Source organism: Trachinotus anak, unplaced genomic scaffold (assembly GCF_046630095.1).
Source record: "Trachinotus anak isolate AG129_WGS33_773 ecotype Australia unplaced genomic scaffold, CSIRO_AGI_Tana_v1 ptg000004l, whole genome shotgun sequence".
Lineage (NCBI taxonomy): Eukaryota > Metazoa > Chordata > Actinopteri > Carangiformes > Carangidae > Trachinotus > Trachinotus anak.
Genome location: NW_027273855.1, coordinates 5125001 through 5146573, shown reverse-complemented (window position 1 = coordinate 5146573; position 21573 = coordinate 5125001). Strand labels below are relative to the sequence as shown.

Here is a 21573-nt window from a genome sequence, read left to right as displayed (position 1 = left end):
TCTCTCCTCTGATTGGCTGAATGTTTCCTCAGTGATCAAATGAAAAATAGAGCAAATTTCATGTAAACACTAAAAGAAACCAAATCCTGCAAGGTTGGATGGTGTGTCTGGGTGGTCTGGGCCTGGGGGCATGGCTGAGAGCTGTGACCGTTTTTTTGTGACATCACAAAGTTACAGAAGCCCTGACTGCTCGTTTTAAGGCTCAGTTTCTGAATACAGGCTGTGCTTTGATAGACCTGCTTTATAATCAAAGAAGACATGGAAATCTCAGTTTATGCCTTTAAGTCATCCTGATGGGTTAAAGCTAAGTGACTTCTTGTACTGACTCTGAAATTTGTTCCTGTTTTGCTCCATAAAAACGGACCCATCATTTATATGTTATACAATAGAAAGAATAAAAGCCTTTCAAATTATTAGGGTGCCAATGTACTTCCACTGCTTGTTCCTCTAAATATAGCTGAACAATTACCACATATCTGCTTCAATAGCCCACTCTGCACGCACTCTTCATTGTTTAGTTTGTGTGCTGCTACCCTGCTGTGCTGACATCATACGGGAAGGAGAGAAAAAAACAGGATTTCATCGCTTCAGCCTAAAAATATTATTTTTATCTTCCACACTATGAAATGTTGTAGTTGTCCCTGTGTGCATCAACAAGGTAGAAACTCTACAGTGAAGTAGGTGATGAACATTACAACACAATCAATCGTCCTGATGATGACAAACATGATCAATGTCCAGAGGGAAAAAAATCTAAACAAAACAAAACCAAACCACTGATAATATTTTTTTTAGCAGCGGAGCGTCTGCGTCATCTCATCTGCTTGTGCCGTGATGACAAACAACTTGTTGCAGTGTCACAGGAATCTTTTGTTCCATCTCAGAATCTAATGCTGCAGACCTATTCACCATCCTTCCCAGCAGCCTGCTTTGATTCACTTCCAGCAAATCCTTCGCTGACTCACGTGTCCTCGGACATCCTTAAGATTTGTCTCTCCGCCCGGACGTAAGTTAATCAGTTAAATGCGACGTGGCGTCTGCATCTCTAAACTGAGGAGCTTTAGATATCAATCAAATTGTCTTCTGGGGCGGACAGCAGTCAGGACATTATAGATATGTGGGTTCTTTGCATGACGACTCTTTGTGAGGGTGACTTCTGACAGGGGCGCCCACATGAAAAGAGATTTACGACAGTGTCAGAACTGGGGAATTTTATCTGTTTGACAGCTGGCAGGCTGATCGATCACCCCACCCCACACACCACACAACCAGTGAAACCAGAAAAGGGATCATTATTTATCAAGTAATGATAATTTAATATATCAAAGTCTTCCTTTTCAGACATATGAAACTTTTCATGCCTCCAGTCGGTGTGTGTGTGTGTGTTTGTATCACGATTACATAGTGGTCATTGTGCTGCTGTCTTTTGACAAAGCCGGTCAATGTCAGAGCACAAGAGCAACAGAGCACAATGGAAGAATGTGTCTCACACTGTATACAGTGTGTGTCTGTGTGTGTTCCTGTGGCATAATCAGTGGGGGCTATTGATTGAGCTCTGACAAGTCAGTGTTTTCAGAGGACAGGAAGACACACAAGCGCACAAACACACACACACATACACACAAGCAAACAGGCAGATACTGCATGCATCCCCTGGGTGTCTGTCAGGGTTATCTCTTAAGTCTTTTAGGCTTTGCCCATACAGAGAGGGACCTCTATCTTATTTTGACTCAGTGTCCCACTGACACTGGCAGTGAAAAAAAAAACTTCAAAAGAACATGGGGGACAAAGAAAGACAGTTCTAACATGTAAACAGACACACACACACACACACACACAGAGTCACTGTTTGCATGCATATCATCTGTCTGACTAAACCAACAGTCTCAGTGGGCACCTACACTTGCCTCTTTTGATGTTTAATTAAAACCAAATCGGGGGGGGTGGTGGCGGTGTTTGTGGCGCTCTGTTTTGAAAAATATGCAAATGTCAATAAAAATGCATTAAAGAAACATACTACCAGTCGCTGACGGCTGCGCTGCGCGGGGGAAGGGAGGACGGATGAAGAGAGAGAGGGAGAGACAGAAAGTAAAATAACTAAACAAATGAGGGAGGGGGAGGTGGGGAGGATGAGGGGGTAGGACTGGGACACTATTTGCCAGAAATAATGAAATGGAGCAAAACACATAAGCACTCGCCCTGCCATTTCCACCACTCAATTTAGGCGCAGCTCTGACGGTCGAATAATGCTAATGAGTGCTGGTGCCTCCTCATGCTGACAATGGGAGATATCTTTGGTATCCAGCTCCACCCGCGGTATCGCACGGTGACACAACAATAATGAAAATGTGGACAGAAATTCTGAGACTAAATTACGCAACATGTCTGCTGTGCGGATTTGTTGATTGAGGGAGTGTGACGTGAAGCAGCATGAGCAGTTTACTCAGGCTTTGACGTTCATGCTGGGTCGTCGGGTGTATGACGGGAAATGGCAAAAATGCGTCCAGTTCAGGAGATCAACTCAATACGAGGCATTAACATCACCTCTGAAAATGATCAGAGAAACTGTATATGTTTTGTCTGCTGTAACTGACAGAGTTATAATTTGGGTGTATCAGGAAGTAACCTGGATACAAGAGTGCCAAACACGGGTGCAAAATGGACATTTAATGAAATCATTCTCCATCCTGCCAACTGTTTTCCCATTTTACATCCATTGAAGTGTGTGCAGCTTAGGGTTTGGTTCTGGGTTAATAAAATTCGCTAAGCTTACAGGCTTACAAATCTCTCATTGAATCTTATCCCTCTTCATTCTTCTTTTATTAGGAACCAGCAATTGACAATACATTCAGGCAGCAGGCTTCTTACTTCCACCAGACAGATTCTGCAAAACCCCCGATTATGTTCAATGACGATGTTTTATCATCTTATTATTTATTTTCACCAAATTTGTGCATGACAACTACAGTATGACTAAGCTTGGGAGATCATGGTTATGACAAGTTAACTAACTGATGATAAGGAATTAAAACAACTAGTTAAGGTTCAGTTTTGAGTGTAGTTAAGGTTAAAAAAAAAAGCCTTAACCACGGTTGGTTTCTGCCAGAGTGCTTTCTGATTTGGGTTACATCAATCTGAGGATTAGGGATCTTGCAGTTAAAGCGGCTATTTGGACATTTATTTCTGGCGCTGAAAGTGGTGAGAGCGGGTGGTGGTGATTGTCGCTTGACTAGAGCCTCAGCCATCATTGCGTTTAGAAGACAAAAGGGTTATAATACACCCTTCTGAGTGGCGTTAAATCTTCAGTAGAAGAAAAGACGCGATAGAGACAAGAGTTAACATTGGCGTTGCGTTCCACTGCTCGTGATGAGTAAAGGAATGAAGTTTGCGGGTGCAGAACCCGCAACGTTTCCTCTAAACTGGTGAGTAAACTGCTCTTAATGCTAATGCTGGCTATGTAGCGATAGCAAAACTTACAAATAGCTCGTTTAACCTATGATGCATGTCACATACAGTTTAGTAAGTAAAACTAAAAGGATTTGACACAGTGCAGTTGAACTTCAACTCCAGTGCAGAGTCCATGGTCACAAATGGCATAAACTACTCTCTGTACATTCATCAAGCAGATGCAAGCTTTCATGGGAAAGTCTTGATGATGGAGAGGGGGGGGGTTGTTGGGTAGCAGCGAGGTTGGGAGCTGGCATGCAATACTGCATGCAGAGAGAAAGGAGTCAGAGGTGAGCAGTGCTTAGACAGTTAGGTACAGGATATGCTCTTTTTTCTTCTTTTGGTTAGACAGGAAATAAAACACAGAGAGCAGGGACAGAGGAAGACTTCTCCAACCTCACGGATCACATCTTTGCAGGAGAGTAAACAGAAGGAAGAGACATTAATGACACAGAGACACACAAGGACTGAGAGGAAAAAGGCAGCAGTACAAGACCCCTCCTGTTAGGTCCACACGCAGCAAGGGGAAGGGCTTCACCCCTCAGAGTCCGCCTGATGAGGTCGCCCACTGGGTGACCCCACTTTCCACCTGCAGCCAGACAGCCAGGAAGACGGCCACACGGACAAAGATAGACAGACAGACTGACTGACGCACTGAAACAAGAAAGAATAGCTTTTTTTATACAAGAAAAAGCAACATACAAGACAAAGACAGAGGAGGAAAAAAGATGACAGAAGCCACCAAAGTGGAAGACTAGTGAAGGAGTAGAAGACAGACAGCGGATGAATGAAACATGACAGTGGGGTATCATAGTGGGTGTGTGTTTGAGATGGTGGGATGAAGCATGACAAGGATGAGGAGATGAATGGGAGGTGAATGAGTGGAGAAGTGTAGGCAAGATTTTTATAAGGAAGGCACACGTCCTGTCTGTTTGAGTTACGCCAACCCCCCCAGAGAGCATTTCTGAACCGTTTCAGTCACTTTTCAGTAAAGCTTAAAGCACAGACACACACACAGTTAGCTTTTGCGATACAGAAGGAACAACACATTGAATATGCATTAAAAAACAAGCAGAAAAAGACACAGGAGAAGAGAGGGACTGAGAGGAAACAACATTAGTTCTTGTAAAGCCCCAAAGGAGCCTTTGCCCCTCTTCTTCTCTTTCCCCGTCCTCCAGTTCCACTCACCACAGGGCCCTTGGTGCTTGATGGGGATGAGGGTCTTGCTCACACACTCTGCTTTGCGTCGCATGCAGTTGTTGGTGTAGGTGTGGCCGTCCTTGCCGCACACAGGCTTGTAGGTGCCGTCGCACTCGATGGGATCGCAGGAGCAACGGGCGCTCAGCTGCTCCACCAGACACACGGCGTTGAAGAGACACTCCTCCTTACATTCCTCTGAAAATGGGGATGGGTAAAAAATAAGTATCAGTACATTGCCTAAACCCAACCATAACCCTAACCCATGTCCAGACTTACAAAACCATTCAGTAACCATTAGAATGGAAGCATCTGCATTTGTCATTAATTCAGATTTTTCCTTTATACTGTCATCCGTTTGTATCGACCAAGTGGCAAGTGGCGTTTGTAATTTGGCTGTCGCCATCTCGGTTTTTCTTAAAACCAGAAGAAACCATATTTGGACGAGAAGATGGTGTGAGGGATGGATCTGACCTGCTCTGTACTCTATCCTGACTGTCACTGTGTGTGCTACAGTCTGTCAATCACACAGTAGCTAATGCATACCCAGCTTTATCATCTATTTTCCTCTAAATGGGACCATGATTAAAAAAATTAACATCATGTTGCATTGAAGAAGACTTGAAACTAGAGACTGACACCATAAACTCATCAGGAAAATGTTTACTGAGGCAATAAATTTAGTGAAAAGTAGAGACATTTTCCCATAGACTTCAATACAGTCAGACTTCTTTTTGCAACCAGTGGAGTCGCCCCCTGGTGGTCATTAGTTAGAATGCAGGTTTAAGGCTCTTCCACATTGGCTTCACTTCTCAGCCATGTAGTCTATGTCCATTTCTATATACAGTCTATGGTACAGACACTGATAAGGCTTTTTCGAGCTGTTTTCCAAGTGCCAATTTTGTAACAGTCTGACTGAGCAACACAGAGGAAAGGACAACAGAGGTACTCAGCAAGTGTAAAAAAAAAACAAAAAAAAAAACATTTCAAGCTAGCTGAGTGTTGAACTAATTGTCCTTCCTGCAGTGTGACAGCACTGGTCCAACCATGGGGAAATAAATCGGTTTTCATCCAAACAGTAATTACATGTTAGAGTGGACTGATGTCATTGGTAGCGCGTGTAAAAGCTTTGCTTTCAGCGGCAGAGGTTAAAGCCTTTTGTGGAAACACCTGAAACTGTTAACAACACATCAGAAATGAATGTTTTTCTACAATAAACAGCTATTCTAAGAAGAATCCAAGGGCCTCTTCATGGCTGTAGAAAATAAAATGACATGGACTGACACAACACTGGTCACACAAAAGAATATTTGAGGGTTTGTTGGTTTCTGTTGGTTCTGGTACTTTTGTCCAAAGCACATCAGGTGAAAATCTATTAATTTGTTCACTCCATTGTTAGAAAAGTAATGAATCATTCATTTTTTATTTTTTTTTAAACTTTTTAACCAGAATTCACGATGGTGATGGTGAATTCGTCTTGCAGCTGCAGCAGCAGGAGGAATTCACCACTGTGACAGAAATATTTGCTCTGGACTGAATCTTTTCTTATATTTATCCCTAACTTTTATTAGTTTTATTGCAATATTAATCATGGCAAAAACAAACAAACAAGCCTGGTAATAAACTCAGTGAAGTGACACTTAATAACACTGTGGCTGCTGTTAATACATGTTCTTTGGTGATGCAATCACTGACAATTGACTGGAGATCATGGTTTCCTAACTTTAATAATAAAGTTCCCCAATAACTTTAATAAAACTGGGGAAGTCAAAGTGAAGAATTTCATTTTAGGGCAAGTTTAAGTCTAAACTATTATATTCATTACATTTTGACTCACTAAGCAGAAATCTACTGCGGAAATTAAGAAAAAAGAAAGAAATAGTGGTAATGTGAAATGGCAACTTTGCCATTGAAGTGAGAAAATCCAATTTGAAGCAGGCCTCTGTTCTGGAGGCGCTCGCTAGGCTTCGAATTTATTTCATTCCTGATCAGTGGATCAAATTTGTACAGCAATTCAATTCCTTTTTCTCTTTTCTTTAAAAGCCTGTCATGCCACACTTAATTACATCAGTGCTGTATCTGAGTGAGAGGGCTACAAGGATGTGCGATGTCATGGTTACAAGTCGAAATGGCCATTTTCATTAGTTACCAATTTGTAATTTGCTTAGGGATATGATTTCATGGATCTCTGTTTCAAATTGAATTATTCTTTCATTTGAAAAAGGCACAGCAGAGAAGAGTGAGAAAAAAAAGAAAAGAAAAAAACGTTCATCCACTTGCTCACACACGTACACATCCTCACACACACTGGCATGCAAACACAAACTAACAGTGCTACTTAGAGTGGGATTTTTGCAATTTGAAACCCTCACACTCATCCATCAGTCTGTCAATCAGAGCAGGCATCACATGCAGGGCGTGTCACAGAAGTGTCTATCAACCTTCCTTGTTGACCAGCAGTGATCTATTCTTGTCAGAGGTCGCGGTACACGGGCGAGGGTCTCCGCACATCACCGCCATAAACCAACACAGCTGTGGCTTCGGCAAAGGCCCCGCCAACAACACAGCGGGAAAATTGGATTTCGTCCGATGGCTATCAGACGTACAGTAAAAGCTGACAGCTCTTTGTTGACTAAGGCTTAAACCCCGTGTTCTAATAGCACAGATAACAGCCCTGGAGGCTCTTATCAGGCTGGAAGAGGCTACTGCTAGCATGGATACAGTACAGATCCCAAGACCTTAGAGTCATTTATCTCTGTACCATGGAGCAGAATACAGCTACACAGTCATATCTACAGAGTTAGAGTTTATGTGAAATATGTGAATGTTTTCATACATGACAATGTGATGCTTCACGATTGTGTCTTGATTTCTATCTGTTGAGTTTTTGCCATTATGCTCAAACCATTCGATCGCAGTGCAAGCAGCCCATGAACATGTTAATGCAGTAGAACAGTGGGTGGTAAACGATTAAATCTAGGACAAATACAGGCTGTGCACCTATATGCTCTAGGGTGCTATAACACAACGTAAAATAAAAAGGCTTTACCGCAGTCATGAATGTGTCCAGTATATTTTACTTTGTATAAGGTGCCCTGATGTGAAGCACTTTTGGTCTCGTGTTGCACATGTGTTATCAGATGTAACTGCAAATTGGATTCCTAGCTTATCTAAGGTTTTATGTCTATATGATGACTCAGCAATTAATGTCACAAAATTACAGAGAGGACTTTTACTTCTGTGCTTGAGAGCATTTGTATTAAGGTTGAACTTCAGATCTCCAAAAAGATTATCTCATTACTAATTATCATGTCTCCGGAACTCTCTATAGCTCGATTCAAAGAGAGATTCAACCAATACCCTGTCAAAGGTAGGAAGGCACAGTTTCTTTTTATGATATTGCTCCACAACTAGTAACTGTCCAAAAGCCACAGAGCTTTTTTTTTCTTACCCAGCCTTCTGCATCGTCCTGCGTGGATCTTCCTGAGCTTGATGCCTTTCTGCATGCCCCTTGCCGTCATGGCGCACTCGCTGGGGTAGGTTTCGCCGTCGCTGGCGCACAGAGGCTCATTTCCTGGTGGGCACGACTCTGGAAGGCCGAAGATGAGGGTGTTGCGGGTGAGAGTCTCCACCCGGCACATTGTGTTCAGACTGTTCTCGCTGTCTTTACACGGGTCTGCGGAGAGACAAAGGCGTTTGTGAATATTTGCTGCAGTATACATATTTGCACAGTAGGTAAATGTTTATGCTGTTTACGTTAATTAGACCTTAGGGGATTGAACAAGAAAGCTTTAATCAAAGACATCTCTGTCCATCTTTTGATCCTCTGCAGAAAACTGAACAACAATAACTTGGCAAAAGAAAAAAGACAGTAAAATGTAACACGACATCATTTGTCCTTGCTTAATTGCTTCAAAACTGGCTACTGTTCAATTCCTTCCAAAGTTAAGTTCCTGTGGCTTTGCTGAGCCAGTTTGTAGTAAACAACAATATACCTGTAATATGTTTTCCAGGACAAATAATCATCTCAGTACAGGCTGAATGCATTAACTCTTGTTTGCCTGACAATGTTAGTCGAGTAAATTCAGAGAAGAGAAGAGAAGAGAAGAGAAGAGAAGAGAAGAGACGAGACGAGACGAGACTAAGGAATGGGGAAAGGAGAAGATGAGACATGATCTTCCATCACTGCTGCTCCAAAGATATTATCAGTAGCCTAGCAGCTGAGAGCAGCTCAGACTGGGACCTTGGATATGAAGGGGAGACAAGGAAATGGATGAAGAGACTGTTTGATTTGCTCCCTGGCACCTCCCTCCTTCCATGGGAGCGTCGGTCTGGCACGCTCGGCCCTATCAGTCCGTGATCATAATGGAATTGGTTTGTGGGATGGGGGGAGTTACTCCTTGAAACAGGAGCCCAGGCTTTATCCTGCATGCCATGCTTTCAGCATGCGGGAAGACAAAGGATTTATGTAGCACTGTGACATATTAAATCACTGCCAAACTGCTGGTGAGTCATTCAAATCACACCAAAGATGAAACACCCTATCATTGGGAAAGGAGTAGAAAGGAGGAGAAAGAAAATGAGAAAGAGAGAATCAAGGGAAATGGTTTCCAAAGACCTCTGGCAGGCATACAAAGAGCAACAATGCCGGGGACATGAAATGGGACAGAGCAGTGTGACTGTGGAGGGCTGGGAGGCGGAGCGGCCGCGGCCAGCTCTGGCCAGGCCTCCGACTGCTCTCTATCAGCACAATGCAAAGGCTTGCAGAGACGAGCAACCGAGCAAACAGGGGTTTTATCGTAATGCATGCAGTGTCTCTGCATAAGGCAGTGGCTCACCTGCCAGCCACACCATTATCTGTGAGAAAGACCATTACCTCCCATTAACTGAGAAGAACAGGATCCGCGCTTTCCTCTAGCTGAGCAAGTAGGGTAATTACAAAAAGAATGGCCTGTTTGCTGCCAAAACTAGCAGTGCGGATAAATCAACTGCATTTTGTCTGGCTAGGGCCACGAACTTGAAATAGCCATGGCTTTAGATGAAATAGCTGCGGGAAGATTTAGAGGCCCATGAGGACTGACTGGTCCCTTGAGCTTCGGCCCTCCCCAGGGGGATGGGGTAACTTGGGTCACTTTGGCCGACTCAGCCTGGATTTATACGACCAACCTTCCACCAGCAGTCTTGCACATTCATCTCTCACAGCCCACCACCCTGCTATTTCTCCCCGAGGCTCTGGCTGCTGAGAGACAGAGATGGTGTCTGCTGCTCTTTCCCTCCCTCTGGCTCATTGCAAAAAACACCCTCAAAGTCAAGACCCTTAGGAGAAAGCAACCATCGCCTAATGATAACGAGAATGAGCAAAAAAGCTGGGTCCAACCAAAAACTAGACCTACTAAGAGAAACCAACAATTCACACCACAGGAGTGCCTGTGAAAAGCTCAGCAACCTGAATGAAAAATGAGAATTAGCAGAGGTAAGTAAGTGGGGTATATGAGGGAGAAACAATAAAAGTGGGAGGTAGAAAATAGAAAAGAAAGGAGCAGAGAATGCAGAGGACAGAGAAAAGCTTCTTCACTGAAGTCATTTATCAGGAAAAATGATAAATAATTGCTGCTATCAAATATGGAGGTTGTCTGCTTTCACCTCGTGTCATAGCAACTTCATTATCAGACAAATCTGATGATGATATCTTGGGCTCTAGGACATTATGCAGGACACTTAATAATAATTAATAATTAATAAGTTAATTGATTACTGATAAACATAATTCTAAAGAACACATGTAAGAGAGAGACGACTCACCACAGTGGCCTTGGTATTGCACCCGAATGTTCTTCTGGCTCTTGCAGGCGTGCTGATGGAGCTCGCACTCATTGCGGTAGTCTTTCCCATCACTGCCACACACCGTCTCCTCGGGCTTGCCCTCGCAGCCCAGGGGGCACATGCATTTAGCCGACAAACCATCTGATGACTGGACACAGGTGCTGCCGTAGCTGCAGGTCACCTCAGTGCAGGGGTCCTTCAGAGCTGTGGGGACAGGGGCGGACATGAAAACGACATTTAGTCGAGAAGTTCTTACACAGAGGAGTGCACCTGTCAGCCAGCTGTACTCCAGGACTCTCACTGGCGCTGTACACTGGAGTGCATCATGTATGACAGGCCGTGGTATTTAAGAGGCTGCCGGTGCACTTTTGGAAGCCCAGCACAGTTATTGTGGGCTTGAAGAACTACTTGACACCCCTGGGTAAGGACGCACTGTCACAGCTGTCTACTCGAACAAACAAGTTGTGTTTCATTTCGCAGGACCCAGTGAATTGAATTAGCAGCTTTACATTCATAACACATTCTCTTTTGCTATGCTCCAGCATGCTTTAATCGCCACAGCTGAAAAGCGACCGTCTGAATATTTACTTTTCTACAAATGAGAGTGAGAGAGAGAGAGAGAGTAGGGGAAAAGGGAGCGAGGCATCCCCCCCTCCCCCCGAGGTCTTTGTTTCCACCCTAATTAAACATCGTGCCACTTGTCGCTGAGTGACTCATTTCAATGAGAGGAGAGGATGCAACTTTTAATTTCGCCCGTGTTCGCCACTGATGGGGGCTTTTCTTAGGTTTCATATGCTCAACAAAAAGCGGCCATCAGATTACAATCACTGTCATCCTGCAGCATGATACATATTTATGACTGTCATGGACAAACATGGTCTCCCATGAGAGAAGCTGCGCGTCAGCAGCCCTCTCATTTCCTAAGCCACCACTGTGAGAATAGACAGTTACCCATGTTTGATATCTTTTGTAACAACCAACATCAATGAATTTAATTTAAAGGGGGGGTGCATATATTGAATATCAAATTCTTTGCTGTGCATTTTGTTTTGTTTTTTCTTTCACCGCTTCAAGTTATGAAGGAAATGGTTTGTGCGTCAGATTTTTTTTTTTGTTTTGTTTTGTTTTGTTTTTTTTTGTTGATACCTGCCTTCAGGATGGTATGACACTGCCTTCGTTGTTAATAAGAGACTGGATTGTGTGCAGAAATATATTATGGATGTGTAAGGAGACAGGAGTGCTGTGAGGAGTGCTTTTGATCAAAGGATATGCCCCCACCTCGCTTTCCTCATCTTCATGGCGCATTTCGCCCCCTTTTCCTTTCCCACTCCCTCCTGTCAAGTCCTTTTGAGGTTTGGTGCGTTCGACTCGTTAACGAACACTTTTTAAAATTTTTTAAAAAAATATTTGTTCTGTACTGCAGCTAGAACTTTGAAACTGACTCTAGACCCAATTAATGACAAATACACCTCAAAAGTAGCTTCAAAATAAAGTACTAAAATTACAGGACCTGAAGGAGACTGATGGAAAGCGACTTGCTGAAATCATAAGTCATTGTGAGCCGTGGATGGTGGCTTAATGGCAGCCAATGTGGAGCGGTGAGTGATTGTGACACTTGGCCCCTAATTTGTGTCTAATCATATGAACAATGAGACACTGATGACCTGTGGGAAGCAGCGCTGCAGTAACGACCTTGTTGTCTCTCGCAGAGCAGGTAAAAGGTCACCGCAGCAGCAATTACACACAAGTTACACTCACCACACAATCTACACCTATGAAACAGGTTGGGCTCTTCTTGTTATGTGGCATATACTAACCTAGAAACAACCTTCAAAGGCACAGTGTTTTGATCCACCTGCTGTTGTTGGGAGTGGGAGGAGGACGAGGGATGTGTCCTGACAAGAAGAAGCACCTTGTCAGAGCGTTTGCAGTGTCTGTAAAATGGTGGTTGTTAAGGTGGAGGCGGCAGGCGTAGCTACTCAAGAGGAGGGGGGAGATGAGGGAGAGGCCCAGTGATCCACCTCGCCTGCAGAGAGGGGCCCCTGTTTGCTTTGTGACAGTAAACAGCATCCTCCTCACACTTCTTGATCTCATTAAATAATAGCCAGGGCTTTCTCTCTCTCTCTCTCTCTCTCTCTCTCTCTTTCTACCCTTTCCTCTGAGCGAAGCTGGCGTGTTGACAGGCAAAGAGCGGTGGGGGCGACAGTCAGGGGCATGAGAGCTAGGTGGTATAGGAAGTGGAGGTGGGGGCTCTTGATTTGAATACTAACAGGGGCTGATTTGGATACGAAGCGCAGCCTCGATGGGGTGTTAGTGCAGATAAACCTCCCTTCTCAGACTCAGACAAGCAGGCAAATTGCCTGGGTGAATGTGATCGGTATAACAAGCGCACATAAAAAAGAAGAAGAAGAAGAAGATGAAGAGGAGAAAGGCAAAAAAAAAAAAAAAAAAAATTCTTCAGTTCTTGCTTATATTTTCTCATTATTGACATGTGAAAAGTGTTGAAAAAAAAGAGAGAGAAAGCAGGAAGCTGGAAAAGTCAGCAGAGCTGGCTTCACTAAATTAGAATGATCCTCGCTGCCAATTAGATCAGTCTCCCTCGCTGGAGTAAAGCTCAGCGAGGTTTCCACTGCCAGGATAATGAGAAAAAAACAGATAAGGATACAGATAGACAGAGAGATAAAGACACCAAGTGACACTGAGGCAACAACATTCCAACACAAACAGAGACGACATCTCTAGGTTATGACGAGGAGGAGAGGAGAGAGAGGACACCCTAAAGTACAGCCGGCTCTCTACGGCCCAATTAAAAGAATATTCATCTATGTAGTTTCATGTATGTTCAAAAAGACTTTGCGTGTTGATTTATTTACATTGAAAATACTGCGTTTTCTAGAATCCTGCTCTTTTTGGAGGTGTTTTGGACTCGCTCCTGTCAGTCCGTCACAGCCAGACCTGGATTTGATTTGCCTCTTTCCACTGAACGCTTGCTCTAATTCTCTTAATCACAGGCATGCAGCATTTGAATAGACACACCTAGTGGAATATCTACATTCAGCAGGTTGGCTTCATTTGAATCAGAGGGGAGGCATTGTCTGCCAATCAGGGAGCGTATTGTGACTGCTCTACCCGCACGGCCAATTGTGAATTCACGTGTCTGTGGCGATTCCTGAACACACACCCTCACACACGTGAACGCCTCTGCAAGTCGCAGGGTTCAGTCCGGGGTCAGACTGTGACAGAAATCAGACCGGTTGTTATGTGCTGTAGCTGCAGAGATACGATGGTGACTAGCAAGCAGCTGATTAGCAGCGCCTGCTCTTAAGGTGTGCTCAGACTGGAGGTCAAACCTGGCGGTGTGAATGCACACACACACACAGACATGCTAACTAGCTAACACCTTTTACAGTTCAGAGCTGCATTATCTGTCGGGGCACATAAACCTGCAAAAACACACATCACCAGTCAAAGCCACAAAATTCACTTGGTGCTAAATTTCAGTAGATTCAGAACTAAACGACTTTCTTGACACCATCTGAGCTAAAGATATGACTTCTGTGAAAGAAAACAAAAAGAAAGAAAAAGTTTTGTGCCAACAACTCTGAATCTCTTGAATCTTATTTTCATCATGTGTTTTTCCTGCATGAATGAAAACGCAATGTTTATCATCAAATGTTTCTAATGCATACATTTTCAATGAAACTACAGTTACTCACGTCTTAGAAAATATTTCATTTCAAACATTTCCAGCGGTACAGTTCAGCGCGGAGCTGCTGGAGTGTTAGTCGTGGTTAAATTACGTGAGGTCTCTTTTATTGAGTATTTAATTGACATAAGACTTGTGAAAACTGAGAAGTACCTTCGGCACAATACTGAAGAGCAGGAGATTGGGGGGGGGGGTTGTCTCTCTGAAAAGTGGGGCAGAGGGGTTTTGGAGGATGGGGGATTACAGTGATCCTCACACCTCTCATCTCCGCCCCTGGCAGCGAGCAAACAGCCAGGCAGGTGGGGAACTCTGCTGCTCTCTGATCCACTGTTTTGAGCTGTAGTTTATTAATGCTTCATTAGGGACAGGGAGCTGTCAGCGCCATGCTGGCTTTACCTGATGCCCTGCCGCCACGGCACCAGCAGCAGCCCAGATGTGCCTGCGTGTGGAGATTGTGTGTGTTCATATATGCCAGTGCACGTTTACTGGCACCAATGGAGTTCAGATAAGTCCGCAAGTGAGTTAGTGATATATATGCATGTGTATCTCTGTGTGTGTGTTTTGTGTGTATGTGTGTGTGTGTGTGTGTGGTGCTTCCTGTTGTGCTGGTAGTGATAAGGGAGGGAGCAGGGGGTTAGAGCTAATCAAATGCAATGATGCGAGGTGTGGGGACTTGGCGGTGTGTGTTCTAATCAAGAAACCCCCCCCAACCCTTCACATCACCAGCAGGAGAAGAATAAGAAGAGAGAGGGGGAGAGATAGTAAAGGGAGAGAGAGAGAGAAAGAGAGAGAAAGAGAAAGAGAGAGAGAGAGAGAGAGAGAGAGAGAGAGAGAGAGAGAGAGAGGCAGAGGGAAACAGCACAGGGGATTGAGTTAAAATGTCGTTGCTGTGAGAAAGTGGCACAGAAGAGGAGAAGAAATATGCAACAAAGCCTTCACACATTTACAGTCAAGGAATAGTTCAACAAGCTGCTTCCCCTTCTTTTCCTATCTCAAGAGTTCTTCTTCTTATCATGAATTCAATGCTGATCCAACCTTCAGTGGCCAGAGCATGAGAACATGTCGTGTCCAAAGTCACTCCCTATTTGCCACCTAATGTGCTCACTTAATGTTATTTTAAGTTTATTTAAGTTTTATTTTAATGATTTTTCATGCGTGAAAATGTAAAATATATGTGATAAACTGCAAAGTGCCATCAAAAAAGAGACAAGCAAGCAAGGAAAGACCCAAAGCTGAGGAGGGGAGAGGTGGTTTGGAGAAGTGTGTAGAAGTGCGATAAGAGAAAGGGTCAGAATGGGAGCAAGGAAAAGGCAACAGCGGGAAAATAAACAAGGTTAACAGACAAGATCAATAAAAACGGAGATCGAAGAACTAAATATGGATGAAAGTGTGCAGCCAGATTTCCAGACCAAGTGATGATGAGCAGCAGGCAGGGACTGAGGGAAGGCCAAAGGATTAACAGTCCTACACACCTCTCCAACACACTGTCCACACACACACACACACACACACACACACACGCACACACTCTGTTCACTTTCTCTACTGTGAGGCCAATAGCTGGAAGATGATTCTGTGTGTTTGATGTAGTTCTTCAAAGAGCTCCATAGAACTGCAGCTGTTGCTCTCTTTTACACGCCTTGCTGTTTTACCCTTGAGAATGGAGAATGAACCACGAAAAGCCCTCATCATACTCCAGTCTGCCGGCCACACTCACAGCAAAGCAGTTCTGTGTGAGTGGATGTTGGATGGACAGATTTTAACCCACCTCATTTTGGAAGACAGTAACGTTGTCTGACATACCCCCCCCCCCCCCCCCCCCCAAAAAAAAAAAAAACAGATGTTTAAATAAAAATAAAAAAAAGGAAATTACAGATGATAAAACACAACAATGTTGCGATGCTGTCAGATCTCATGATTCCGGCTTAGTCCAATTTGTCTTGTAGCTGTCATTTTCCAGTGGCAGGTACCTCACGCTTGAAAGACGCAGTAAAGCACAGGTGGGGTGGCGCAATGACTACACACGGCCCATCTATTCCGCTGAGTGACAGAAAGAAGGCAGGACGGGATTAAATCGTCTGGATGTGGCACTTATGACAAACACAGACAGAGATGTACAGGTTTCTCAAAGGACAGCGCGCGACTTCACCAAAAACATTTTAGTTCTTCTTTATTTAAATCTGGTAAATGTGGTTTGTGTTGGTTTGCAAGTTGTTATCTCCTCATCCAGCAGACACAGATCAACACTCACATTCGTTTGGAGTCGATGGTTACAACAAATTCCTGAGCAAAATCTCTGGTTCTTTGGTGGCTAAATGCACCATTATGTTCACCAGCTATTCACTAACTTGATTGCTGAGCAGGTAGCAATCATTCAGGTAATCTGAGCCTTTTTTTTTTTTTTTTTTTTGCTATAAAACAGATTTAAGTGCTAAGACTGAACCAAAAAGTAAAGTTGCGGGCTGTAAAAAGCAGGTCGGTTGATAAGTGTCTGTGTGTTTGTTAGTACAACAGTTTCATGCTACATATAATCATTTGAGCCCCTGCAAATATAAAATATAAGAATTTGAATGCAGCTTTACTGCATGTCTTTTATGCTACTAAAAATGCTGCTGTGATGGAGGAGATGATGATGATATATTTGATTGTACAATCAGTCCAGGGTTTCGGAGGATACTGTGATGATGATCACCCTGTTAGAAAAGTGAAGAAATAATCCTGGGTTTATGTAGTTAGGCCCAGGCCAGAGTGTCCTCAGTGTCTTGCTAAAGGATTCTGTGGATGGTTATACATCATACGTCGAACCATCTGCACGCTTCAAGTGTTACATCTCACTCTATTTCAGACCTGTAATCCATATGAGCGAGCTAAAAGAGATAAAAGATAAGAAGAGAAGACAGACAACACTAACTGATGGACGGTCTCTTTAACCTCGGGGCCTCCCTGTCACCTTAATGGCCCATGGGATAAAGTCAGTATTACCTATTGAAAAACTGTCAGTGCTTGTACCAAGAGCTGTGACTCTTGGATTAAGGCTGAAGCCTTTTGAAAGCAACAAAAACCTTCGTGCCAAAATAAGTCGGAGAGTGCAGAAGACGCTCTTAACTGCATGTTTGTTTACCTTTTTAAGGGTCAGGATCACACATAGTCAATAATGCATTTAAGTTGTTTTCAATTGTTTAGTTCTACATCAGGCAACCCTTAATCAAATGCAGTGATATGAAACTCATTAGACCCAGTTAGCAGCTTTAGCATTACAGCAAACATTTATCCTGCAGCTATGGTTCACTGGCAAAATGTTTTCATCACAAAACTTCACTGGGAAAGTGAAATTACTTTAGGGTACGTGATAGTTTAAAAGCCAAGTAAATCTATTGTGTATAACACCCTTATGCCCATAAAGTGACAAAGTAACAACAAAATAAAAAGATGCTGTGTGTGAAATAAATGAACTTCCATCAGAGAGTGATGCTTTCAGAATATCATCCTGGCCCTGGAAAGAGGAGCGGGGACCCATGTGGGCTAAGTGGCTCATATGCCACAAGTTTCCTTTCATTAGCTCCTGATTAACAGGAGCCGGTGGTGGTGGGAAGCCAAAAAATCAGCACTGATGTGCAGCGAAGCGTTGGCTAATCATACTTGGCCTTTGCCATCAACGCTCCGCTAATGAGTGATGGCCGCTGGGCCTCGATGTGCTGTTGTGATCTGCTAAAGAGTCAGTCACAGTAAGTGTTGGTTCCCCCCAAACATACACAGGCTTCGTATACAGCATCAACACCAGCACTTAAAGTCTGATAATTCACACTGATTTTACTCTCTTATTGACAGTCTTATGTAAATGAATAAAAGACCAACTGATATCAGAACAATTACATTTATATCCAATTCATGCAAGTTGTTCTAAAGTGGGTGGTTTCCGACCTGGAGGCCAGGCCTACAAAATAATCAACAACATAAAGCATAGAAACATTTCCACGACTCAAAAGAAAGTTGTTTTTTTTTCTTTTTTTAAACCTTCACTTGTTTCTTATGAACCGCTGGATAGTTTTACTGCTGCGGGATCCTACAGACTATTGAACTGCGAGGTTGAACCGCTCACACAGCAGCTCATGCTGTGGCTGTAAGTGGCCAGAAGCCAAAATGTTTAGGAACCAGTGCACTAACTCATGACTTCAACATTTCCAGTGATTTTTGTGGAAAACAACATCATCTTTAGAAACCTCATCAACAGAAAAAAAAACATTTGCTTTCAAATTATCTTTTGTAAGCAAATGCAGAAAGTCCACAGTAATGAGCGCTTAGACTTCATTTAAAAAATAACAAAGATCCAGAGGATTAGATTTTAAAATTGCTGTGAAAAAGACTGAAGTGTTATTTATTAACTTGTAACTTTCTCTCTCTCTCTGTGTGACACACACACACACAGACACACACACACACACCCACCCACTGCCAAACACACTCGCAATCAGATAAATCCTTCCAATCAGCGAGCCCATTTCATCCTCACAGTATAGGACCCTGTTCAACATGACAACAATTTAATTTAAGGTATTTTGATAGAGAGGGAGAGGCAGCGTGAAGCCGCAGGAGGAGCAGATACTACTGACATTTATTCAGTGCAAACAGAAGATGAAAATAACTTGGATTGGTTCTCCTCCTTTTCTGGCAAACATGAGTAGTGCAGACAGGCACTGTGTATGTGTGTGTATGTGTGTGTGTGTGTATGTGTGTGTATGTGTGTGTGTGTGTGTGTGTGTTCCTATTATTCTAATTGTGAAGAAAATTGTTAGATCTAGGAGGAAGAAAACAAACGCATTGCTGAATATATGAGGGTGTAGTGCTCTGTCCTCACAATCCTCAGAGTCAGAATGAAGTTAATGTGATCAGGGTCAAACAGGCAAAAAAATAAAACCCACGGTCAGCATCACCAGTCAAGTGATTCTCATGAACACGATGAAACTGACCCATTCAGTCCACTGAGAAATAGCATGTTAACAGTGTCTTGCTTGTGTTATTTCACTGTAAACAGGATATTGTGTCAGGGCACACCACAGAGAGGAAGTGTTCAAAAATGGGTATGCTTCACTGCAACAAACAAAGTTATTTTGTGGCTGTAAAAGTATCTCACTGTGTGTGAAAATGCTTCTTTTTTTTTTTAAAACAAAAATTTGGGTTCTTCAAAATAAATGATTTCCAGCCACCAGGATGCAGTGATGACATCTTGGGTAATGCAGTGCTATGCTGTCACTTATGTCACTGAGAAAAAAAAAAAGAATCTAACATGAAAAAAATAAAGATGAAATTCTGATTTTAAAAGGGCCAAGTTAAGTTGAAAGGGCTGTTAAATTTTCTCTGCTGCAGAACATGGTGGGTTGTCGGGAACAGGTGGTGGTGATTGACACCTGAGCTCTGAACAGCGCTACTTCTTCAGGGCAAACTGGAGGCTACAATGAGTCACTATCCGAAAGTGATGAGAGTAGCCGGGGCTAGGTGGTTAGCATGCCAACTTCAGTAGAAGAAAAAAATGTGATCGACACAAGAGTTCACATTGGCGTTGATCTCCACAGCTGGAGGCAGTTATTGGTGAGTAAAGAAATTAAGTTTGATGCTGAACTTGCCAAATTTCTTCTAGACTTAATGCTAACATTGGCTATGTAGCAGTGGCCAAACTTACAAATAGCTCTTTAAGGTTTTGATCCTTAAGATTTTGACTGAATAATAAAACATTTTTATTCCCCTTAATGCATTTCATTCTGTAACTAGTTACTGGTGGAGTGGCCATGGCTGCATGGTATTCACATGCACACTGGATTCACAGGAACTGATACGAGCATTTACTTCATCTTCATTGTTCCAGTTTGTCATCTCATTTAATACTGTATAGGTAAAATATTATATATGACCCTTAAGGTTAACTAATGGTTGCCTTACAGACATTTTAACCGCTAATGCAAACCCAACATTTCCTCCTGCTGCTTTACATTAAAAAGGTTCAACTGGCGAACCACAGAGTGGCTTTTATTATGAAGCAACCACAAGAAACGTAATTTTACCACTAGCTGTGGTTAGCGCTGATACTAACAGTACATTGAAAATGCTTCTACAGAAGAAGACACGGCCATTTTGTGAGCTCTTTGTCGGTGGATCCGAATGAAACAAGTAAGGGAACAGGAAAGAGCAGTCACAGAGAGCTGCTAGATGGAGAGCTGCAGCCAACAAGCTGCACACCTCCAATTCCTCATGAAGGTTACCGACTCTTTTCACTGTGCTCTGCTGGCAGATAAAGCAACTGACTGAAGAGAATCATGGCAAAAAAAAAAAAAGTTAGCACAGCATTATTCTGTTATTGCTGTTATTGCCACTGTTGAGCAGGGGGTATAATTTATATATATATATATATATATATATATATATATATATATATATATATTCACAGAAATCGCTCTATGTGCAGTAAAGGGGGGTTAAAGCATGAATTGTCCAGAGCAAAACTGGGCACTAAACCTTTTTCTCTTGAGCTATATCTGCAATCAAACTGTCAAATGAAAAGGCAATAAGTAAATATGGTGCACTATATAGAAACTCAAAAATGCTTCTCACAAGAGAAAAGTCTCTACATATTTTCTCCTTCAGCATTTCACAGGCCTCTTCCTGAGGACAAAAGGCTGCTGGCTCTCTGTCTCTCTCCTCCCACTCAGTTAACATTCACATTCCAGGCCAGGCGTAAACAGTGTGTGTTTCATTAGATCGCTAACATCAACGCCAGCAGGACTCTGGGTCCTGATGACCTGGATCAATAACCACTGCACTACTTCATTTTGGCTTCGGGACAATGCAAGTTGATACACAAACACACATGACTGCATCCGTGCGGCCGGACTGCTACAACACCTGGTTTTCATTGATTCCCCAGCGCTGGAGCTGAAAGTTGTGAGGGTTTAACATCTGTCTGCTCATTTTAAATCGGCCGTGGAGGAATTTACACTCAGTCTCCCAGAGAAGGCGAGCGCCGTCTAAATTGTCCTTTACTGCCACAAGGTGAACACAGCATTACTCTGGGGAGTGAATGCAGTCGATGTATGTTCCTTACATAAGTAGCATGGCAGGAATAGTTGTGTGTGTGTGCGCCTGAAGGTGTTGACCATGAACGTGCAGTGTGCAATACAAATATATACAAGATGTTGAAAAAATGTTTTTTCTACATACTTTGAATTCCAAAATGATTCATGAACTGAACGTTTAAATTTATGAGCTGCCACTGTACGGCGTAAGGACAGGCCTGTCTCTTTTGTCTCTTTCTGTCTCTCTAATTAAGTTACTAAAGGAAACAAAATTTAGAGAAATTCAAAAAACACCCTCATTAATTAGACAACAAATGAGTTGCAAATAGTCACAGC

The 21573-nt window shown here is 43.0% G+C and overlaps 1 protein-coding gene across 2 annotated transcripts in view; it reads right to left on the bottom strand.

The window, feature by feature from the left end:
- agrn (agrin) overlaps nt 1–21573 on the bottom strand; it is a 251176-nt gene that overhangs the window by 74474 nt on the left and 155129 nt on the right. For both annotated transcript variants that reach the window (XM_071475408.1, XM_071475410.1), the window contains 3 exons: nt 10447–10671; nt 8096–8320; nt 4636–4842 (listed from right to left, as the gene is read on the bottom strand). In XM_071475408.1, coding sequence (XP_071331509.1) covers nt 4636–4842; nt 8096–8320; nt 10447–10671 — 657 coding nt within the window. The remainder of the gene's footprint in view (nt 1–4635; nt 4843–8095; nt 8321–10446; nt 10672–21573) is intronic.